Genomic DNA, 18,735 nt, shown 5'->3' with positions numbered 1-18,735 from the left:
CATGTGTGTGTGTGTACAAGCAAGCATGAGTGAGAAAGGTTGAAGGGAACGAGTGAGTGGGTGTTTTGCAGGCCAGCGGTGCAACGGGGATGAGGAACAGAACTGTTATTTAAATAGCAAAAATGCATCGAATATGCCTTTAAGTAATGTTTAAAATGTCATCGTCTCCCTTGGCAAACTATGATTGCAGTGTCGAAAACAAAATAGCTTATGAGCTAAACAAATTCAGCTATAATAGAGGGGCCAAATATCTCAGGTCTCTGTTCTCTAATGTAGCTAATGTTTAGATTGTTTTCAATTTTTTTGTAATGCCACCAAAATCACAAATGACTCGTAAAGATTTCAAGATGACGCCTAACTGTGCGGTCGCCTCGGTTACGTGCTCTCTCGTTTGTGTTTGTCTTGCATTGGATCTCGTTAGACTGCATTTGCATATGTGTGTTTTTATAAACATTTATGCATGTCTATCATAAATACATTAGACATTATCTATAATTATTTCTGCATATTCTATTAGGATATTTGTATATTCCTTACAAACCGAGTTTTGAGCTACGACATGAAAAAGTCCATTAGAACGCAATCAGGCAGGTGTTTATTTTTCTCACAGTGGATTTTAATATTGAGAACATGTGATCTGTGGTCCTCCTTACCGGTTTGAAGCTAATTTACTGGCTGAATACTAATACCTTATAAAAATAAGAACCATTTTTGCATCCAAATCATCATATGTAATATTAAAGTGCTTTCATTTAGCCGCACATTATTACAGACAAATTTTGCTTGTGAACTAAGAGTCAATTTTTTTTTCCTATAGTATATTGTGTTATTGTGTTATAATTTTTACAACTGTTTGTGAGAACTCTACATAAAGCCTGTGCCAATGCTGGAAGACACTGTTAAAAGTTTACAGTCACCATGTTAAAAGTCACACAGTCAAAGCTTCTTAACGGGACCGATATGTATGAGGTCATTTTATTGTGACCAGTGTTGAATGTCAGGATGTAAGTCAAGCACTAAATGGGGAAGTAAGCACCTGCTTCTTCCTTACAATGAGAGCAGAAAAACTGAGCACTGAAAGAAAGTTCCTGTGACTCAAGGGAAGCGCAGGCTAGAAACCAGAGAGGATTTTCCTGTGATGCTTATCTGAACCTTTTGGTCAACGGTCACCTATTCCTGCTTTTTCCACCTCAAAAATATTTCTCAACTTCTGACCTTTGCCCCAAATTGTGGAATGCGCTTCCTTTCGGCAAAGAGATTCCAGTAAGAATAGATTGTTTTTCAAATGTTTTCTACTGTATGTATGACTGAATTGTGAAGCACTTTGCGATACCTCCCTGTGTAAAATGCTCTATAAATAAAAAAAACTTATTTGTTGAGCTTGGACTACCTAGTAAAAATGAATGTCCTGTTGACAAGTTCACATTTTGAGACCCAATTAAAACGTATAGCTTGCTTTATGGTTATCTTGCTCAGGGTGTCCTCAACTGGTTTTATCACATAATAAATCACAAATATGACAAATCTAATTTTGTATATCGCTGGCGTCGGGCCGAAACCTCTTACATCCATATTTGGGAGATGCGAGGATTCGGCCCGACGCCAGCGATATGCTAATTAGTGGACTTTTGACGTTTAAAAATCGCAGTGCATCTTATTTGTTTGATCCTCTGCCTCACCTGAGCTCCGGCCCAATGACAGAGTGTCTACGTAGCATTGACCGGGCCATGGCGTTGGTCAGGTTGGACGTACATTCGCCGTTGATCGCCAAGATTGCGTCACCCGCCCCCAGTCTGCCATCATGACTGACAGAGCCCCCGGGGGCCACACTGCGCACCAGCATGCCTGAGCCATCCTGGATAGCACTCACCGACATCCCTGCCAACGTGCGTGAGCACGTGCACATGAAAAAAAACCACACACACACACGCGCGCGCACACACAGGTGAGTGGAGGGGCGGCTAAGGGGTCTTTGAACACATGCCAAACAGACAGACAGTTGTCCAAACAGACACCTGACGGCGACATAATCAGCATAATCAAGACGGACACTAGGCAGATTAGCACACAAACACGGCTACACATGCTTGACATTCACACAGCCTCACCCCTTGCACTCGGACCTGTATCAAGAACACCCACGCACACACCCACTGGGGTCATAGGTCACAGGTGACCAGAGGAGTAACAAGCGTTGGTTGGCACAAACACTTGACTGCGGCTTTATCAGTTGGTGTGCTAGGCTGATTACAGAAGTGGCTAAATCACGCACACACACACACACGCACCCACACACAAACATCCCGGTCTAACGAAAGACACATCCACCACACTATGGTCGTACATAATTTGAAGCTGGTCAAAGAAATGACTGCTTATTTTTGATCAAATGAATATTTTATTATTTTGCATTCAAATTACAATACAATCATAGTGCATGGGATTACAATAAACAGCTCGTGAAGCCGACAGGACAAAACAGAAAACACATTTCAAAGACAAAGACAAAGACAAAGTCATACATTATTCAAAATCGCCATGAGTTGAAACACTGACCCAAACTGTATTACTTCCAAAGATAATACTGCTGTTAAAATTGAACCACTTTTGACTTGATTATAGCTACAATAGGTCTCGTATGCTTACACCACCTAAGGCCAACTATAACTAAATAGAAGTTTTATAGTCTTGTTTTTTTTTTCATGCGCTATAGTGAAGTTCATGCAAATCCATCTACCTCTTACCTTTAAGTATCCGATCAAAGCCTCCATACAATATATTCTTCAAACGTAATTGTACTGTATGTCTGTCTCCAACAATGAACGGACAACGCTAAGTAACAGGTTTTACTGTCAATGGCACCTAATAACAACATATATCACACAAAACGGACTGTATATGATAGGGCCACTATACTGAAACCTTGCACCTCCCCCGCTAGATAAGAATATAAATATAAAATGTCTTCTACAAAGATACAATTTATGCATTTAGCTATACATAGTTACACTGAAAATGTACATAATGCAGAATATCTAAAGTTAAACATCCTGGAAGTTATTAATTTCTGGGAATATATGCCTTTTAAAAAGTCCTTTGTGCATGACATAAGGCAAGATGATGCTTTTTTTTTCTTTGGTTTCATGTGTTTTTGGGATTCCGCCACATGAGGACCAGAGATGATAAGGAAGAAAATGTGACGATGACCATAGAATCGCTAGTGGAACCTTTTGTGATGTCGGAAAGCAATACATACGTCTTTGTCAGGATGGTATGGCTCTGGCAACAATAATTCAATAATAATCAAAGAAAAGTGAGTTTAGTATTTCTTTGTGAAGAGACCCATTTCCTAAACAGAAGGAAATAACTACTTGTACCTTTGACAGTAGCGCAGTGACACAAGTATATTTTCGCACTACAACTGCTTTCTTATGTAACATGTGGCACCATGAGGTTGGTGGGCTGTTTGTCTGTACCCGAATCCTCGAAATATTGTACTAGACTGTATTTACTTTGGCAGTCCAGACAGGCCTCTCCATTCAACATTTTCCATCTCTGGTTTCAATAGCTCTGTTTCATATGATATACTGTAATGCACACACAAAAACACAGACCACAGCACTTCACCATTCCTCTTCAGGGCGGCCATCATCACCGCTGCCTATTATTGCCATGATGGCCATGCCTGCGATGTACACACACCAAGACACCATCACCATGAGTAAGACGGAAGACATACCAAGGCTACGGTTGCCCCGGACAACTGTGATTGTCTTCTCAAAGCTGGTACGCGGGGGCAGCGGAGGGGCAGGCTGCATGTCGTTGTCTTCCTTGATGCCAAAACGCAGATGTGGCTGGATTTCCTGAAAAGAAATACACACACAGATATCTTTCAAAATCAACTGCACTCTCGTTCTGACAACCAAACTAAATGATTCCGCAACCTTCAAAGAGCAGCGACTGACAATTGTGTAAAAAAAATCATCACTGTGCCTATACATGTGTGTAAAATCTGACCTATGGTATCTTGAAGATCATTAAAAACGATAGGAATTGCCTCTTCTGAAATTGGCGGAGGAATTGCTTGTTACTTTTCTAAAAATGATCATCACATGGTTTTATTTGACGGAAAATATGTGAACATTTCATTAGCGATGTGACAAGATGCAATGGTGGTTGGAATGGCCTGAGTACAACGCACCAAGAATTATGGAAATCTGATGATGAGTTCCTGAGAAATCTTTGTGCCAGAAAAAAATCCTTTTTGGGGAGCGTTTTATGTGGAATATCGCCTTCAAATTAGATGCCTTCAAATAGGAGAAAAATAGCACAACGTGATTATTTCTCAACATATCTCCTCAACCCTTTCATTTCATCAACCCTTTTTCTGATTGGCCGAAAGATTTCAGTTAGAAACATGCACCAATAAACTCGTACGGGCCCAAGTTTCGAGGTGCTCTCCAAGTCGTCGCATCAAAATTATCGTTGCGTTGCAAAAGGCGTCCCTGCCATAAGAATTCAAATTAAATATCGCAAATAGGAACATTATTTGACAGGAGAGCATTGTGGACAGTAGAAGAGGTCATGTACTTTAGTCATCAATTGCTTTTTTCTGGAATTGATTTGTTATGGAGGATTTTGGAGGCGTTTCAAGGGCTCATGTTTTTTGGAGAAAATTCCACTAAGGTTGCGGCCACTTGTCACATTGCTGCATTTGAAAGCATGAAGTCTTTTCAAAAAAGCTTTCCTCTCCAGATCCCTCCAGTCCAAAGTCGCATTAAACGTCCGTGGCGAGACCGAAGCCCGTCTTGAGATGAGTGCGCCATTGTTTTTTTATGATGGAACCTTTAACTTCTTTTTACAGTTGTATGACAGTTAATGTTACAACTATAAGAATAAAATAAAGGTCTTATGATGGCCATCGTTTGACTCCAGAGTGGCTTAATTCGATTTCCATTAATTAATATTGAAACATTGGATTTTTGAGCAACTCTGTGGGGAGGCTATTGTTCGACCTTGGCAATGTGTTTCAATGAGTCCCATATAACATAAAGATTAAAGATCGAATGTTAATCCTTGTTTGAGAATTGAAAACGGTAGAGGACTTGCAGAAGACATGCGAGGATTCTGTCTTTGCTATGAACAAACCAGCCAGTGTATTGTTCCAGTCGTGTCTGTTCAGCAAATATGAACGAGGTCTCATAAGAAACAACAGCACAGAAAAGACAAACATGTTAGCTTCCAAATTTTTACTCTGACAGCATCCTCAGAAGCACAGGAAGCATGACGTGAAAAAAAAAGTCATTTTCAAAAGTAATAAGTTTGTAGGGTGAAGGCCTCGGGATTGCTTCTAGGATGCAGCAGACCAACAAAGGTAGACTACTCTGTTCCCGGTGGATGCTTCCATAAAGAGAAAGGTTGAGTGAGGAGAAGTTCTTTGAACCTTCACAGGAAGCACTGAAGTTCAGACGCTACCTTTGCAACACCTTTGATGAGAGAGCTCAGCGTGTGCAACTAGCTACGTGCGAGACAAGGGTAGATCATGTTCTTGCGCTGCACCGCGTGCTGTCACCGTGCACGAGGCATAGGCTACGCTTACAGCAACAGACAATTACAGGCAATTACGCAAAGTCTGACACAATAGGCTGCTCCAAGAGAGAAAGTCTTTGACAGGGAGCACTTTCTCTGCACCTGACGCAGTGATACCGATACAGCCTACTCTCAGCTTTCCATACAAAACAGGCGACAGAACAGCATTGTGATCTACTTTAAGACATGCAATTACTATTTCTCGGCTGTAATAATGAGGGTCTCAAGACCTGATACACAGGAAAACCACAACATTACGACTACTAACTTGTACGATCTAACGAGATCCAGCCAAGAAGAGTATAACAATTTCTGCCATCACAAGATTTTTTTTAAAATCACGGTTGTAGTTTGTAGTATTGTCGAACTGGACCGCATCATACTGAGAGCTGTTTCTAATATTTTGGTAATAATCGGCTTCACGAGACGCAACCCTCACAATGTTGCAATGCAAGGTCTACAATATTGCTAACTACAAAATACAAAACTAATGTTAAATGTATTCTTCCCGGACAGTGTTGAGCGCATAGAGTGCGTTGTAGCATGTGCAAGCTTGTTAACTCCCTGTACCTTGTGTTGTGTTTTAACTTAAAACAAAGTCATTTCAGTTATATTTAAATGTTGCTTTATTTACTGTGGAAAAAATTCAGGAAGCTATTTATTTAACGTTATAAGAGATGCTTGTGAGTCTAGGAACTCCATGCACTTCTGGAGCTATTTATTTGTATTTTGTTTGGTTGAATAAAGGGTTAGGGTTAGGGTTAACCCTAACCCTAACCCTAAGGCATTTAAATGAAGTTAAGTGTTTGTATTATTCAAATCTTTTACGCCATATTTTACACATTTACTGCAAATGAATATTGGCTCCAAATATCGGTTATCGGCCTTCTTAACTACTAATAATCGACATCGGTATCAGTCCTGAAAAACCCATATCGGTCAATCTCTACTATTTGCACAACTTTAAAACAGAAACGTACTGTATATAAAAGGAAACATGTTATTATGTTACTGTGAAAATAAAAATTAAAATTAAGTTCTAAAAAAAAAAAAAGTCCAAATCAATCTGGAAGCCCTTCGCATGAATCATCAGCCAATAAGTAGCTTTCAGTTTTCAAACGCTTGATGACCCCTGCAGTAGACACTGTCTACTGTGCGGAAGAAGAATAGACAAAACAAAAGTGTTAGCTATTGGTTTAGGTGTTGTGCATAGAGCTTACAGAGTTGTTGTAATATGGTCGGACGTTGTTATCCGCCAGGTCGCAAGCGTCGGCCTCGGCTGCTTCAGCTAGCAGGTTGACATGTATGTGGCTCTCGCTGTCATCGCAGGATGCCCGCGTGCTCCTCTCCAAGATGGGCGTCAAGCCACCGCAAAGTTCCAGCTGACGACACACGATTACCAATGTGAAATGTAGCAGCTTGCTCTTAGAACATCCATGTATCGCTGTGCTGAAAAGTGCCAAAACTACAACGTATGAGGCAAGTAAGCAAGAGAAGGTGGCAGTAAATTAGACACCTCTCACTCCTCCTCCTCTTGCCTCTGCATTTCTAGTGTGGCTGAGCTTTGTGTTCACTTCGGAGGGACATTAAATATTCAGACGGCCTGTAACTGGACCCACTGGTCCTTGTTACCAGGCCACAGTCCACAACAAGAGAGAACTGTTCTTGAGAGTACACTCAGTAATTTAAGTTATCCTAGATAATAAAATGTCACATACCATGTGAGTCCCACAGGGCAATTAGTTGAGTCGGAATGTATATGTCATAGTTGATATCCGGCTTATTCTAATATTTGTCACTGTTGGACACAATAGAAAATATCCATGCCATGTGTGTACACTTATTAGCCACATTATTGGGTACACTTGCGCAATCTAATGAGATTCAGCACAAGAGATGTAGCAAATACTCCACTGTTATAAGGATAAAAATGCTCTGCCTGTTTCAAATCTTTTGGTTTATATTTAGCTACGTGAGAAGGACTAATATAGACACCTGTTAGTATGACAATAGAGAACAGTTCTTGTTCTTAAAGATCAATTAAAAATGAGTATTGTGATCTTTGTAAAGGTAAAATAATTGCTTAAATTCCTGCACTCAATCTCATTAGATTGAAACCAAAAAAGTGCCTGGTACTGTGTAACATGGTCAGCTGTCACTTAACGAGATTCCCCAAATAGCGCCGGGGGCTTTTATTTATTCAACTGAAGACAAGATAAAGCGTCTGTTAGGAGCAAGGGGTTTATAAGAAAGGTACTATATTTGCTAATTTTTTATTACATATTACTAATAAAGTAAACATAAATAATGACAATTCCTTTCAACAGTATGAATGGCAATCTAAAGTAAGATTGCAGTTTAAAACCAATTAGCATGCGCATTATTGAGAAAATGCAGAGAACCCAGGCAGACTGTGTGGAGCTAATCTTTAGTGCCTAGTTCCGAGTAACAATCAAGAGAAAAAAAAAAATCGACACATAAAACACAGCGCGAACACAGAGGCGAATGTAACGCTAATTGCTGGAAAGGCATCATATCCAAATAATTTCCATTTTTGAAGAGAGCCACATACATTCGTTTCAAGTAGACAACGCATCTGGCAATTGTTGAAACGAGGCCACTACTGTATTTTCAGAACGACGGACTAAAACAGCAAACAGTAAGTGTCATAAAAGATGATCTTGTAGTGTTGAACAAAGTGAAAGCCTGGTGGTCTTAGGGCATTGTTGACTGGCCCGGATTCTCTTCAAATTCAGTATACATGAAATGCACTTTTCCCAACATACCGGCAGCGGTTTGGCAACACCAATGTGCACGGGGCCGTAACCGGTGGACTTCAGCACATGCACGGCATAATCCAGACTGGAGCCTTCCAAGTCGGTCTCATTGACAAACATGAGGCGATCTCCCGGAAGCAGGCGGCCATCTCGGTCAGCGACACCGCCCGGTACCAAGGAGCGGATGACTAGCACTGTTTTCGTGGCATCCTCCGGATCCTGCAAGACAAACATATGGGTGACCATACACATGAAAGATTTCGACACACCACTTCAATACCCTGCTTTATTTTAAAATTTAAGACTGACAATTTATCTCGGATGTTCTTTATACTGTAAAAACATATGCATAATAAAAGCTTTGGCTTCATTTTCAAGAGGAAATGTCCCCATTTATATTTATTTTTAATTGTGTTATCCGTGGGCGCGATCTTGGGAATAGCTAACTTGGGTTGGGGTTGTTTTGATCATGGTATTTTTAAATTCTCTCAAACAATTTTTTTATTACTGTGCAACTGGGGTTTAAGCTTTTTTTTTTTTTTTTTTTAAAGAAAAGTTCTACCGCATTTGTGCAGATTAAATCTCTTTTTGACTTTCACACACAAAAGTCTGTTGCGATATTGCCCTCTCTATTTCCTTTACTGAGGCGACTGTGACATTGCGGGACTGGACCTTATTCCTGTCTGATTTAGTGCATTTTTAGAAAGGCTAAGGGCCTTGTCTATTACCTGGTAGTCCAGGATGCTGAAGCCCAATCCTGACTCGCCTTTGTCCAGCTCTACCACCTGCGCCTCTCTCTCCCACATGGCCAGAGGAGGCGACATAGGGGGCACACCGCGCTTTGTGATGTCCTCGGCTGTAGGACAGGGAATAACGCAGCCCTGATCCAACTGGGGAGGAGGGAAAAATGAAAAAAAAAAACACATTATCCATCTGAAGGAAAAAGAATAAAAAGCAGCCCTTCCATTCTCATCTGCCTCCTGCATTCACCTTGTCATTGAACTCAGCCAGGAGCTCTTTCAGGGTGAGTTGGCCATCATCCTCTTCTTCCTCGTCGCTGTCAGGAATGGCAGGGGGCACAATGCGAGAACACACCAGGTAAACACACATGGGCAGCTCCTTGAGGATGTTGACCACCTCTTTGTGTGTCTCTCCAATAAGTGGGATACCATTCACCTGCAAGCAAGATGAGATGATGTGCATGTAGCCGCAGACATTTATGCATTTGTGGCCTATTTGTTGTTGTCTGAAAAACAATTTCAGTGCTTATATCGAGATGGTTGTGTTTTCTATTGCTGGTATTAAACATACTTTAGCATATTCGCGGTTAATCCACTTAACACTTTACTGCCTTTTGAAATTGGGCAAAAATACAAAGGACTTCATTTTCAAGACAAGCACAAATCCAGTGCTGCATTTTGTGGAACTCTGCGTGGAGGCTGGCTAGACCCGCTTTTGGTTATTTCGTGGAGAATGTGTCCCCAGAGCTCATGTATCTATCCCCACCCGTATCAATCATGTGCACCCCCCACCCCAAAGTAATAATAATGATAATAATAATAATGGGATCAATGAATTGCTTGATACAATGATTCAGAGGGTTCGATGTCTGCTCTTCATATATTTATGAATTGAAATACATCTGATCCACCACACGTCCGTGGAGCTCACTTATGTCTGCCTGCACCTCGATCAAATTCAGTAAAATCGCATTAGACCAGCCGTCTATCTACTGAGCAGGTGTAATTTTAGACCGGCTTCCAGTCACCAAATTGTCACATGTGCTGGGCGGATGTCAAAGGAAAAACCGTTGCTGCATCGCTACACATCTTGACACCAGCGAACCTTACGCTTGCACGAAAATCAAGATACACCAACATTTGCGGTCCGTCACACATTGCACAGTCTACAAAAATAGAGCCCAAAGTCTTAGTATTAGTATCTATTAAGTATTAATATCATTAATTAAGTACGAGTATGAAAAGTCTCCTGTGAGATCAGGACATCAAGGGCGGTTTTATTTGCTTTTTCTTTGGCTTTTTAAGCAACACAATGTACACCAACTAAGAACATTAATTGCCAGTGTTATCTGCTAACTACTAGCAGTTAACTGGTGACTGGTTATAAAAGACAAGTGCTTCATTGATTTTACCTTTAAAATACAGTTTCAGTCAGAATCAGACACTGAATCAGGAAGGGGATCCCGCTTAAAACTTTGCCAAACAAATATGAGCGTTCATCCAAAGAATTCCATACCGGATCGGTCGTGGCCCGGGTTAACAACGTCCGCCACCGGCGCCGTCAACCTGCAGGGCGCCGGTGGAAATTCATCTACTGTGGGTCGAAGTCGAAGAAGAAGAAGAGGTGGAAAGCGGGTTCTTTGGCAGAAAGAGAAGAGGAAAGCACAGAGCCGAGAACTGAATGTGGGGACTTTGAATGTTGGGACTATGACAGGAAAATCTCGGGAGTTGGTTGGCATGATGATTAGGAGAAAGGTTGATATATTGTGTGTCCAGGAGACCAGGTGGAAAGGCAGTAAGCCTAGAAGTTTAGGGGCAGGGTTTAAATTATTTTACCGCAGTGCAGATGGAAAGAGAAATGGAGTCGGGGTTATTTTAAAAGAAGAGTTGGCTACGAATGTCTTGGAGGTGAAAAGAGTATCAGATCGAGTGATGAGGCTGAAACTTGAAATTGAGGGTGTTATGTATAATGTGATTAGTGGCTATGCCCCACAGGTAGGATGTGACCGAGAGGTGAAAGAGAAATTCGGGAAGGAGCTAGACAAAGTAGTTCTGAGCATCCTAGACAGAGAGAGAGTCGTGATTGGTGCAGATTGTAATTGACATGTTGGTGAAGGAAATAGGGGTGATGAAGAAGTGATGGGTAAGTACGGCATCCAGGAAAGGAACTTGGAGGGACAGATGGTGGTAGACTTTGCAAAAAGTATGCAAATGGCTGTAGTTAACACTTTTTTCCAGAAGTGGCAGGAACATAGGGTGAACTACAAGAGCGGAGGTAGAAGCATGCAGGTGGATTACATTTTGTGCAAACGATGTAATCTGAAGGAGGTTACCGACTGTAAGGTAGTGGTAGGGGAGAGTGTGGCTTGACAGCATAGGATGGTGGTGTGTAAGATGACTCTGGTGGTGGGGAAGAAGATTAGGAAGACAAAGGCAGAGCAGAGAACCATGTGGTGGAAGCTGAGACAGGACGAGTGTTGTGCAGCTTTTCGAGAAGAGGTAAGACAGGAGGAGCTTCCAGAAGACTGGACCACTGCAGCCAAGGTGATCAGAGAGGCAGGCTGGGGAGTACTTGGTGTATCTTCTAGTAGGAAAGGAGAGGAGGAGACTTGGTGGTTAGGAAAAAGGTTAGCTAAGAAGAAGTGGGACAGTGAGAGGACCGAGGATAGGCTAAAGGAATACATTGAGATGCGACACAGGGCAAAGGTAGAGGTGGCAAAGGCCAAACAAGAGGCATATGATGACATGTATGCCAGGTTGGACCCTAAAGAAGGAGAAAAGGATCTATACAGGTTGGCCAGACAGAGTGATAGAGATGGGAAGGATGTGCAGCAGGTTGGGTGTAGTGTAGCACAATAGTGTGCTAGATAAATGAAAAGAATACTTTGAGAAGTGGATGAATGAGGAAAATGAGAAAGAAGGTAGAGTAGAAGAGGCAAGTGTGGTGGACCAGGAAGTGGCAATGATTAGTAAGGGGGAAGTTAGAAAGGCATTAAAGAGGATGAAAAATGGAAAGGCAGTTGGTCCTGATGACATTCCTGTGGCGGTATGGAAGCATCTAGTAGAGCTGGCTGTGGAGTTTTTGACCAGCTTGTTCAATAGAATTCTAGCGCGTGAGAAGATGCCTGAGGAATGGAGGAAAAGTGTGCTGCTGCCCATTTTTAAGAGCAAGGGTAATGTGTAGAGCTGTGGGAATTATAGAGGAATAAAGTTGATGAGCCACACAATGAAGTTATGGGAAAGAGTAGTGGAGGCTAGACTCAGGACAGAAGTGAGTATGTGCGAGCAACAGTATGGTTTCATGCCAAGAAAGAGTACCACAGATGCATTATTTGCCTTGAGGTTGTTGATGGAAAAGTACAGAGAAGGTCAGAAGGAGCTACATTGTGTCTTTGTAGATCTAGACAAAGCCTATGACACCCAGAGTACGCAGAGAGGAACTGTGGTACTGCATGCGGACGTCTGGAGTGGCAGAGAAATATGTTAGAATAATACAGGACATGTGCGAGGGCAGCAGAACAGCGGTGAGGTGTGCTGTAGGTGTGAGACGAATTTAAGGTGGAGGTGGGACTACATCAGGGATCAGCCCTGAGCCCCTTCCTGTTTTCAGTGGTGATGGATAGGCGACAGATGAGGTTAGACTGGAATCCCCGTGGACCATGATGTTAGCAGATGACATTGTGATCTGCAGTGAAAGCAGGAAGCAGGTGGAGGTACAGTTAGAAAGATGGAGGCATGCACTGGAAAGCAGAGGAAAGAAGATTAGCTGAAGTAAGACAGAATATATGTGCATGAATGAGAGGGATGGTGGGGGAAGAGTGAGGCTACAGGGAGAAGAGATAGCAAGGGTGGAGGACTTTAAATACTTGGGGTCAACCGTCCAGAGCAATGGCGAGTGTGGTCAGGAAGTGAAGAAACGGGTCCAAGCAGGTTGGAACGGGTGGAGGAAGGTGTCAGGTGGCGTTATGTGACAGAAGAGTCTCTGCTAGGATGAAGGGCAAAGTTTATAAAACAGTGGTGAGGCCAGCCACGATGTACGGAATAGAGACAGTGGCACTGAAGAGACAACAGGAAGCAGAGCTGGAGGTGGCGGAAATGAAGATGTTGAGGTTCTCTCTCGGAGTGACCAGGTTGGATAAAATTAGAAATGAGCTCATCAGAGGGACAGCCAAGGTTCGATGTTTTGAAGACAAAGTTAGAGAGAGCAGGCTTCGATGGCTTGATCACGTATAGAGGAGAAATAGTGAGTATATTGGTCAAAGAATGATGAGGATGGAGCTGCCAGGCAAGAGCGCTAGAGGAAGACCAAAGAGAAGGTTGATGGATGTCGTGAGGGAAGACATGAGGGCAGTTGGTGTTCGAGAGGAGGATGCAGGTGATAGGCTTACATGGAAAAGGATGACGCGTTGTGGCGACCCGTAAAGGAACAATCCCAAAGGAAAAGAAGAAGAACAATACACCTATTGTCTGGTTCAGGTCATCTAGCAGACAGCAGTGTGAGTGATGATGAGGCCAATGAGTCCAGACTTGCTAGGGAGTTTCATGAGTCCTGGATCCAATCTTCGAGCTCGACCCGGAGACCAAACGCCCGAGCCTTCGGCGGAACAGACGACGTCGCCAAGGGCAAAGAAAGCAAGAAGGTCAAAGTCCAAAGTCAAAGTTAAGTTGATCTCATTGGGCATCATCCACTGCAAATTCTCGCCGCAGGGTCAGCACGTCAAACATGGCATCCTGCAGCATCTACTTAGTTCAGTGCAGTTCGGAGAAGAGACGAGAGCTGTGGCAGGACAACCTGAGGCTGCTTCACCATGACAGCGCACCTATTCACAATGCCTGGAGCCTCCCACAGTTACTGGCAGAGAAGAGTATCGCCGTGCTGGAGGAACCTCTCTACTCACTAGACCTGGCTACGTGTGATTTTTTTTTCTCTTCCCCCGAGCTCAGGGGTATGATTGGGGGACACTTTTTGAAGATGTGGATGACTGAAATATGGTCATAACATGAGGTAGGCGTACATGACGGTGTGGCAGAGAAGGAAAGTGTGTTAGACTCCAGGGGGATTACTTGGAAGGGGAAAACTTGTAGTTTGTCTTTTGGATTTGAAATGTATTTTTTGTGACACCAGTCCTGGAACCTGTCTGACATACCATGTAGACTGTGTTCAACTTTGGAAGTTGTAGTTTTAGGTTAGGTTTAATGGAACAAACAGGCGTGTATCAGAACAGCGATATGGTTAATTCTCACATGCAGTTAAAGCATTATTTTCCATGAACAACAAAAGCTCCTAAACTACCAATAGAAACTGATTCATACTGTCATGCTTTTCAACATATCACACAATGTTGGTATCATAATAGTACTGTTATTATTTGCAAAGTATTGTAATACAAATGAATTCAAAATTACTCCTAGTGTGGACAATACATAATATACAATAACATACAATACAAAACTGTCAAACTTGGGGTCAGAGAGTACAGTTTCCCTCTTCCAAACTCTGGTACACTGAGAAATTGTGGGGTTGGTTTTAAAATTGGAGAAGAAAATCAGCCTCGCTATGCTGGAATTGTGAGGTGGAGATCAAAGCATTACACTGTGACCGAGATTTGGACCGGAGGAGGACAGCAGAGGCGCCAAACGGCTGCAGCAGTCACATGGCTTTGGAGACCGGAAATGGTTTACGAATTCAACAGCTCTCTTCACGAAGGACCAATAATATGCGTGGGTGCATGAACTTGCTCAGAGCAGCAAACTTTCCCCGCTAAAGAGCAGAAATGCAGGGCACACTCATACCCACCTTCTTATTACCACTTAGTCGCTTTCAGGGGAACAATGCTCTTAAAAGATGACTAGATGAAATGTTCATAATAATAATAATAATAATAATATTAAAAAAAAAACTTGTAATGCCGTGAACTCGGAGAGAAACACAGCCCAACTCAGTTTGAGGCAGACAACCTTCATTGGCCTTGACCGTGTTTTCTTCCTCAGCACACGGCCTGCAAAGGTCCAGACAAGCTAATCACCCATTCATCCGTTTTCGAAACAGCCGATCTTGGTCAAAGCGGGACAGTTAGGAAATTAACGACTTGTCTATTTACAAGTAGCAAGTCCCTCACCTCTAGTATCTGGTCCCCAGTGAAGATCTTGCCACTCTGGCCGATCGGGCCCTCTGGTAAAACGGAGCACAGGTAATGATGTCCGGCCCGAGCCTCCAGACTGATGCCCAGGCCACTCGTCTCGCTGAAGCGCTCCAGCTGGCAAACCTAAAACAGCAACAGCAAAAATCCAAACCTTGGCTAATAATTGATACGTTTTTTCCCCCACTTTCAATGAAGTTATCACATTTTCCTCATATCTATTCCATCATTCAAAAGCAAACCCATTCACTCAATTAGTGCAAACTGTTAATTTCATCATCGGCACCTGAATGATCGTTTATGGTACAATATACAATATTGTAAACATATAGAAGAATGCCCATAGGGTTACATTGCGGTAAATTGAGATACTCCTTTGATAGTCCTACTAGGGAAATGTAATAGAATAGTTGCTAAGGCAAGTATATTTACAAAGAAAACGTACTATGACTTCATATCTCGGTCCAACTGCACGTTGCCACCTCATCCTGAGGTCTTCCTCCTCTGCCGGTGTCAGTTGCACTCCTGGGATCACAGACACACAGTTTAATACGGTAATTAATATACCACCTTTTCACATTGGGCTGGGATAGAAAGCAGTGAGTCATTATCTTTACTGTTTAATACAAAGAAGACAATATCTGACCTTGGGGTAATGCAAGATGTCTACATGCAAAAGCCGCTGAAATGTGCGTTATCACAGCCACTATCCGATTTCTTGACTAACAAATATTTTCTTGTACTTGATCTTTGAATGCCTCGCAGTAATCAAGGCCTATTTAACAGAGCTCCCCAATCAAACCCAAAGATCGCTGTCTAAATAAAGCCATGTATGCAGGCAGGCTAAGAGGCGAATCATCTGGAAGGAGCTGTATGAGTTGGATAAACACATGATTGCACAACACTATAAATAGACTCTCATCAAAGAGCATGCTTCGCCGCCACATCGCTCTTCCACAAGCATACTTAAGAGTATCAGAGCGAGTCTCATCATCCACTTGCAGACTGCAGTGCAGCATGAGGCAGGAAAGGGAAGCTTACCGTTTCTTGAATCATGTCGGGGTCGTCTGTTGGCGTACGCTGCACGCCGGGAGATTTCACGCAGTGAGCATATTCCTGGGAGCAAGCGAGGATTTGAACAAACATGCACGTAAACAGACTATGAAGAAACACAAGTTTGCACTCAGTAGATACGCATACAATTTAATGAGATGTACTGCAAGCGCTGTATGACGTGCTGGAGCTACAAATATCTCTCTGACAGGGTCAATCAAAACTGAGCATTACTACCTGAGCACATGTTCAAGAATAAATAGCATGTGGTATTTTTTGTTCTTTGAAACTCGTGTTAAAAAGGAGCCTCGGAATACTGTATCGAGGCAATGCATGTAGGACCTGTGGGTGAGCTTTACCATCAAATCAAATCAATAATGAGAAAATATAGCGAGTATGTTTTGCTTTGCCCACATTTTCACCTGTCTCATAAATCTTGTTCAGGTCCACTCTGTAGGGATTGCCCTCCTGGAAGCTGTGGGAGTGTCGGAGGGGCTGCAGCGGAGGGACCGGGGGCAAGATGTGACTCAGACGGACGGCCTTCCTCAGCAGCCTCAGTCTGACCACAGGACCCGTCCTCCTCAGCACCTCCATCGCACGCTGCTCACTGCAGCCCTGCAGGCTCACGCCGTCCACCTGGGGAAGGCACACACAGAAAGGAGGGTGGGGGGGCGACACAGATTAAGGAAGTGTCAAGAAAATGCTACCTCCCCCCCAAAAAATGAAGGCGCCAATAGCAACTGCTCCCACAAAAAAAGAATGAGTCCATTTCAGGGTGAAACTGTTACCATTATACAATTGTTATTAAATACAGGCATTTTTTTGAGTAACAGTGTAAAAATGACTTAACTACAGATACGTAAACATCACAGATAAACTTGCTGACAGCTGGTCAAACATCGACTAAGCTTCATGCCATTTGTGTGTTTAACTGAGAAGACAAGAAAGTGCTAAACAATGTAGAGATTGATTGAAAAAAAAACAATGTGAATGTGCTCGCACAGACGTGCAGTTTATGTAGATGCCACCTTTCATGGGTTGACTTGTTAAGTAATGGACTGAAATTCATAAAGTGACAAGCTACAAAGTGCACAATGCCTCTAATTTTCCCATTCACAAATACAAATACTAAATAATAAACATTTGGGAAAACAGGCCTCAAAACAAATGATGTAATTTTTCAATTGTGTAATTAACAGAAATACCAGTTAATTTCATACTGAGTTGTTGTTTATTTAAATTGTATCAGTGTAAATATCATTTTTTGGTATTACAATCAGTAAAGAAACATTTTATTATCACTCCAATATAATTCTGTTGATGAGCAAGATTGAATGACTTGATTTAAGACTTGCTCAAACGAAGGGATGACTTGACTCGACTTGCTTGATTTTGACCACAGTAACTTGGGACTTGCTTGGAACTACCTACTTGAGACTTGGGAATATGCGACTTTGCCACAACTCTGGAGGATAATAATGAGAATGCGGGGGCTGCCTTCAGGTCTCAAGTCAATCTGAAATGAACTCGCATCTCACCAGCACTAAGTTCCAAGTTCCAACCTCCATGTTTTGATCTTGAACTGGTGACACGCTATTCCCCAGGCTCAGTCCCTGAGGTAAAAGTCCTTAAAATGAAGCTACTGCTGTCCCAAGTGGATAGAAAGACAAAACATAGCCAAGAAAATGGAGCGGCGCACACCAAGAACTGTGGCCACCTGAGGAATGTGCTAGGACCGGTTACTCTTAATTCATTGTTCTGCATCCCACATGTTCAAACTTTCAAACAATTCCACATATTCCCAGTTGATTAATCCAGAACCCATTACATTTTTCATCCAACCTATCAATATTTCAGACTCCCTCTTTGCATTGGTAATGTGTCACACAAAAATATAACACATTCAAAGGATGGTTTTTCTTCTTCTTCCCTGTTCTCCTACAAACATCACAAAATCTTTTGTGGATAAATTCGCACAAGCTCTCATCACAGACCCAAACTCTCCCTGAAAAAAAACCACAGGGGACGTATAATGCTTTTTTTTTTCACACAATTTAAAACTGTTTCAAGCTGTCTTAATAAAATGTCTCTCACTTTCTTCCATTAAAATATACAAAGGAAAAAGAACCATAGCACAATCTACTTGTCTCAAGTAAATCAATCTTTTTTTCGGGGGGAGGGGGTTGAACCTCTCTCTGACTTTTGTTACCATGACAACCAGGGATGGAGCATACTGTAGTTATGCGACGGAGTGAGGGCTAGTCAGTGTTGCCAACTAAATACAGAGTAGCACCTTTTCCAATGCCCCTAGTGACTATATTTCATATACAGCCACTCGCAAATGTCATTGGAAACTTCTGAGACTCCCTCCAGCCTCACATTTCCACATACATAGAGCAAATGAATTGCACTTGCACGAAGCCACCCTTAGCTAAT

General features: G+C 42.4%; 1 protein-coding gene across 8 annotated transcripts in view; it reads right to left on the bottom strand.

Annotated features, from left to right (window-relative positions):
- si:dkey-92j12.5 (multiple PDZ domain protein) overlaps positions 1-18,735 on the bottom strand; it is a 48,365-nt gene that overhangs the window by 19,598 nt on the left and 10,032 nt on the right. For all 8 annotated transcript variants that reach the window (XM_061771368.1, XM_061771369.1, XM_061771370.1 and 5 more), the window contains 10 exons: positions 16,722-16,935; positions 16,288-16,362; positions 15,692-15,771; positions 15,226-15,372; positions 9,357-9,542; positions 9,095-9,256; positions 8,376-8,585; positions 6,810-6,971; positions 3,740-3,863; positions 1,680-1,878 (listed from right to left, as the gene is read on the bottom strand). In XM_061771368.1, the coding sequence (XP_061627352.1) occupies positions 1,680-1,878; positions 3,740-3,863; positions 6,810-6,971; positions 8,376-8,585; positions 9,095-9,256; positions 9,357-9,542; positions 15,226-15,372; positions 15,692-15,771; positions 16,288-16,362; positions 16,722-16,935 (1,559 nt within the window). The remainder of the gene's footprint in view (positions 1-1,679; positions 1,879-3,739; positions 3,864-6,809; positions 6,972-8,375; positions 8,586-9,094; positions 9,257-9,356; positions 9,543-15,225; positions 15,373-15,691; positions 15,772-16,287; positions 16,363-16,721; positions 16,936-18,735) is intronic.

Source organism: Phyllopteryx taeniolatus, chromosome 4 (genome assembly GCF_024500385.1).
Source record: "Phyllopteryx taeniolatus isolate TA_2022b chromosome 4, UOR_Ptae_1.2, whole genome shotgun sequence".
In the NCBI taxonomy this organism is placed as follows: domain Eukaryota; kingdom Metazoa; phylum Chordata; class Actinopteri; order Syngnathiformes; family Syngnathidae; genus Phyllopteryx; species Phyllopteryx taeniolatus.
The sequence above is the reverse complement of the archived record's forward strand: the minus strand, read 5'-3'. Positions and strand labels throughout refer to the sequence as shown.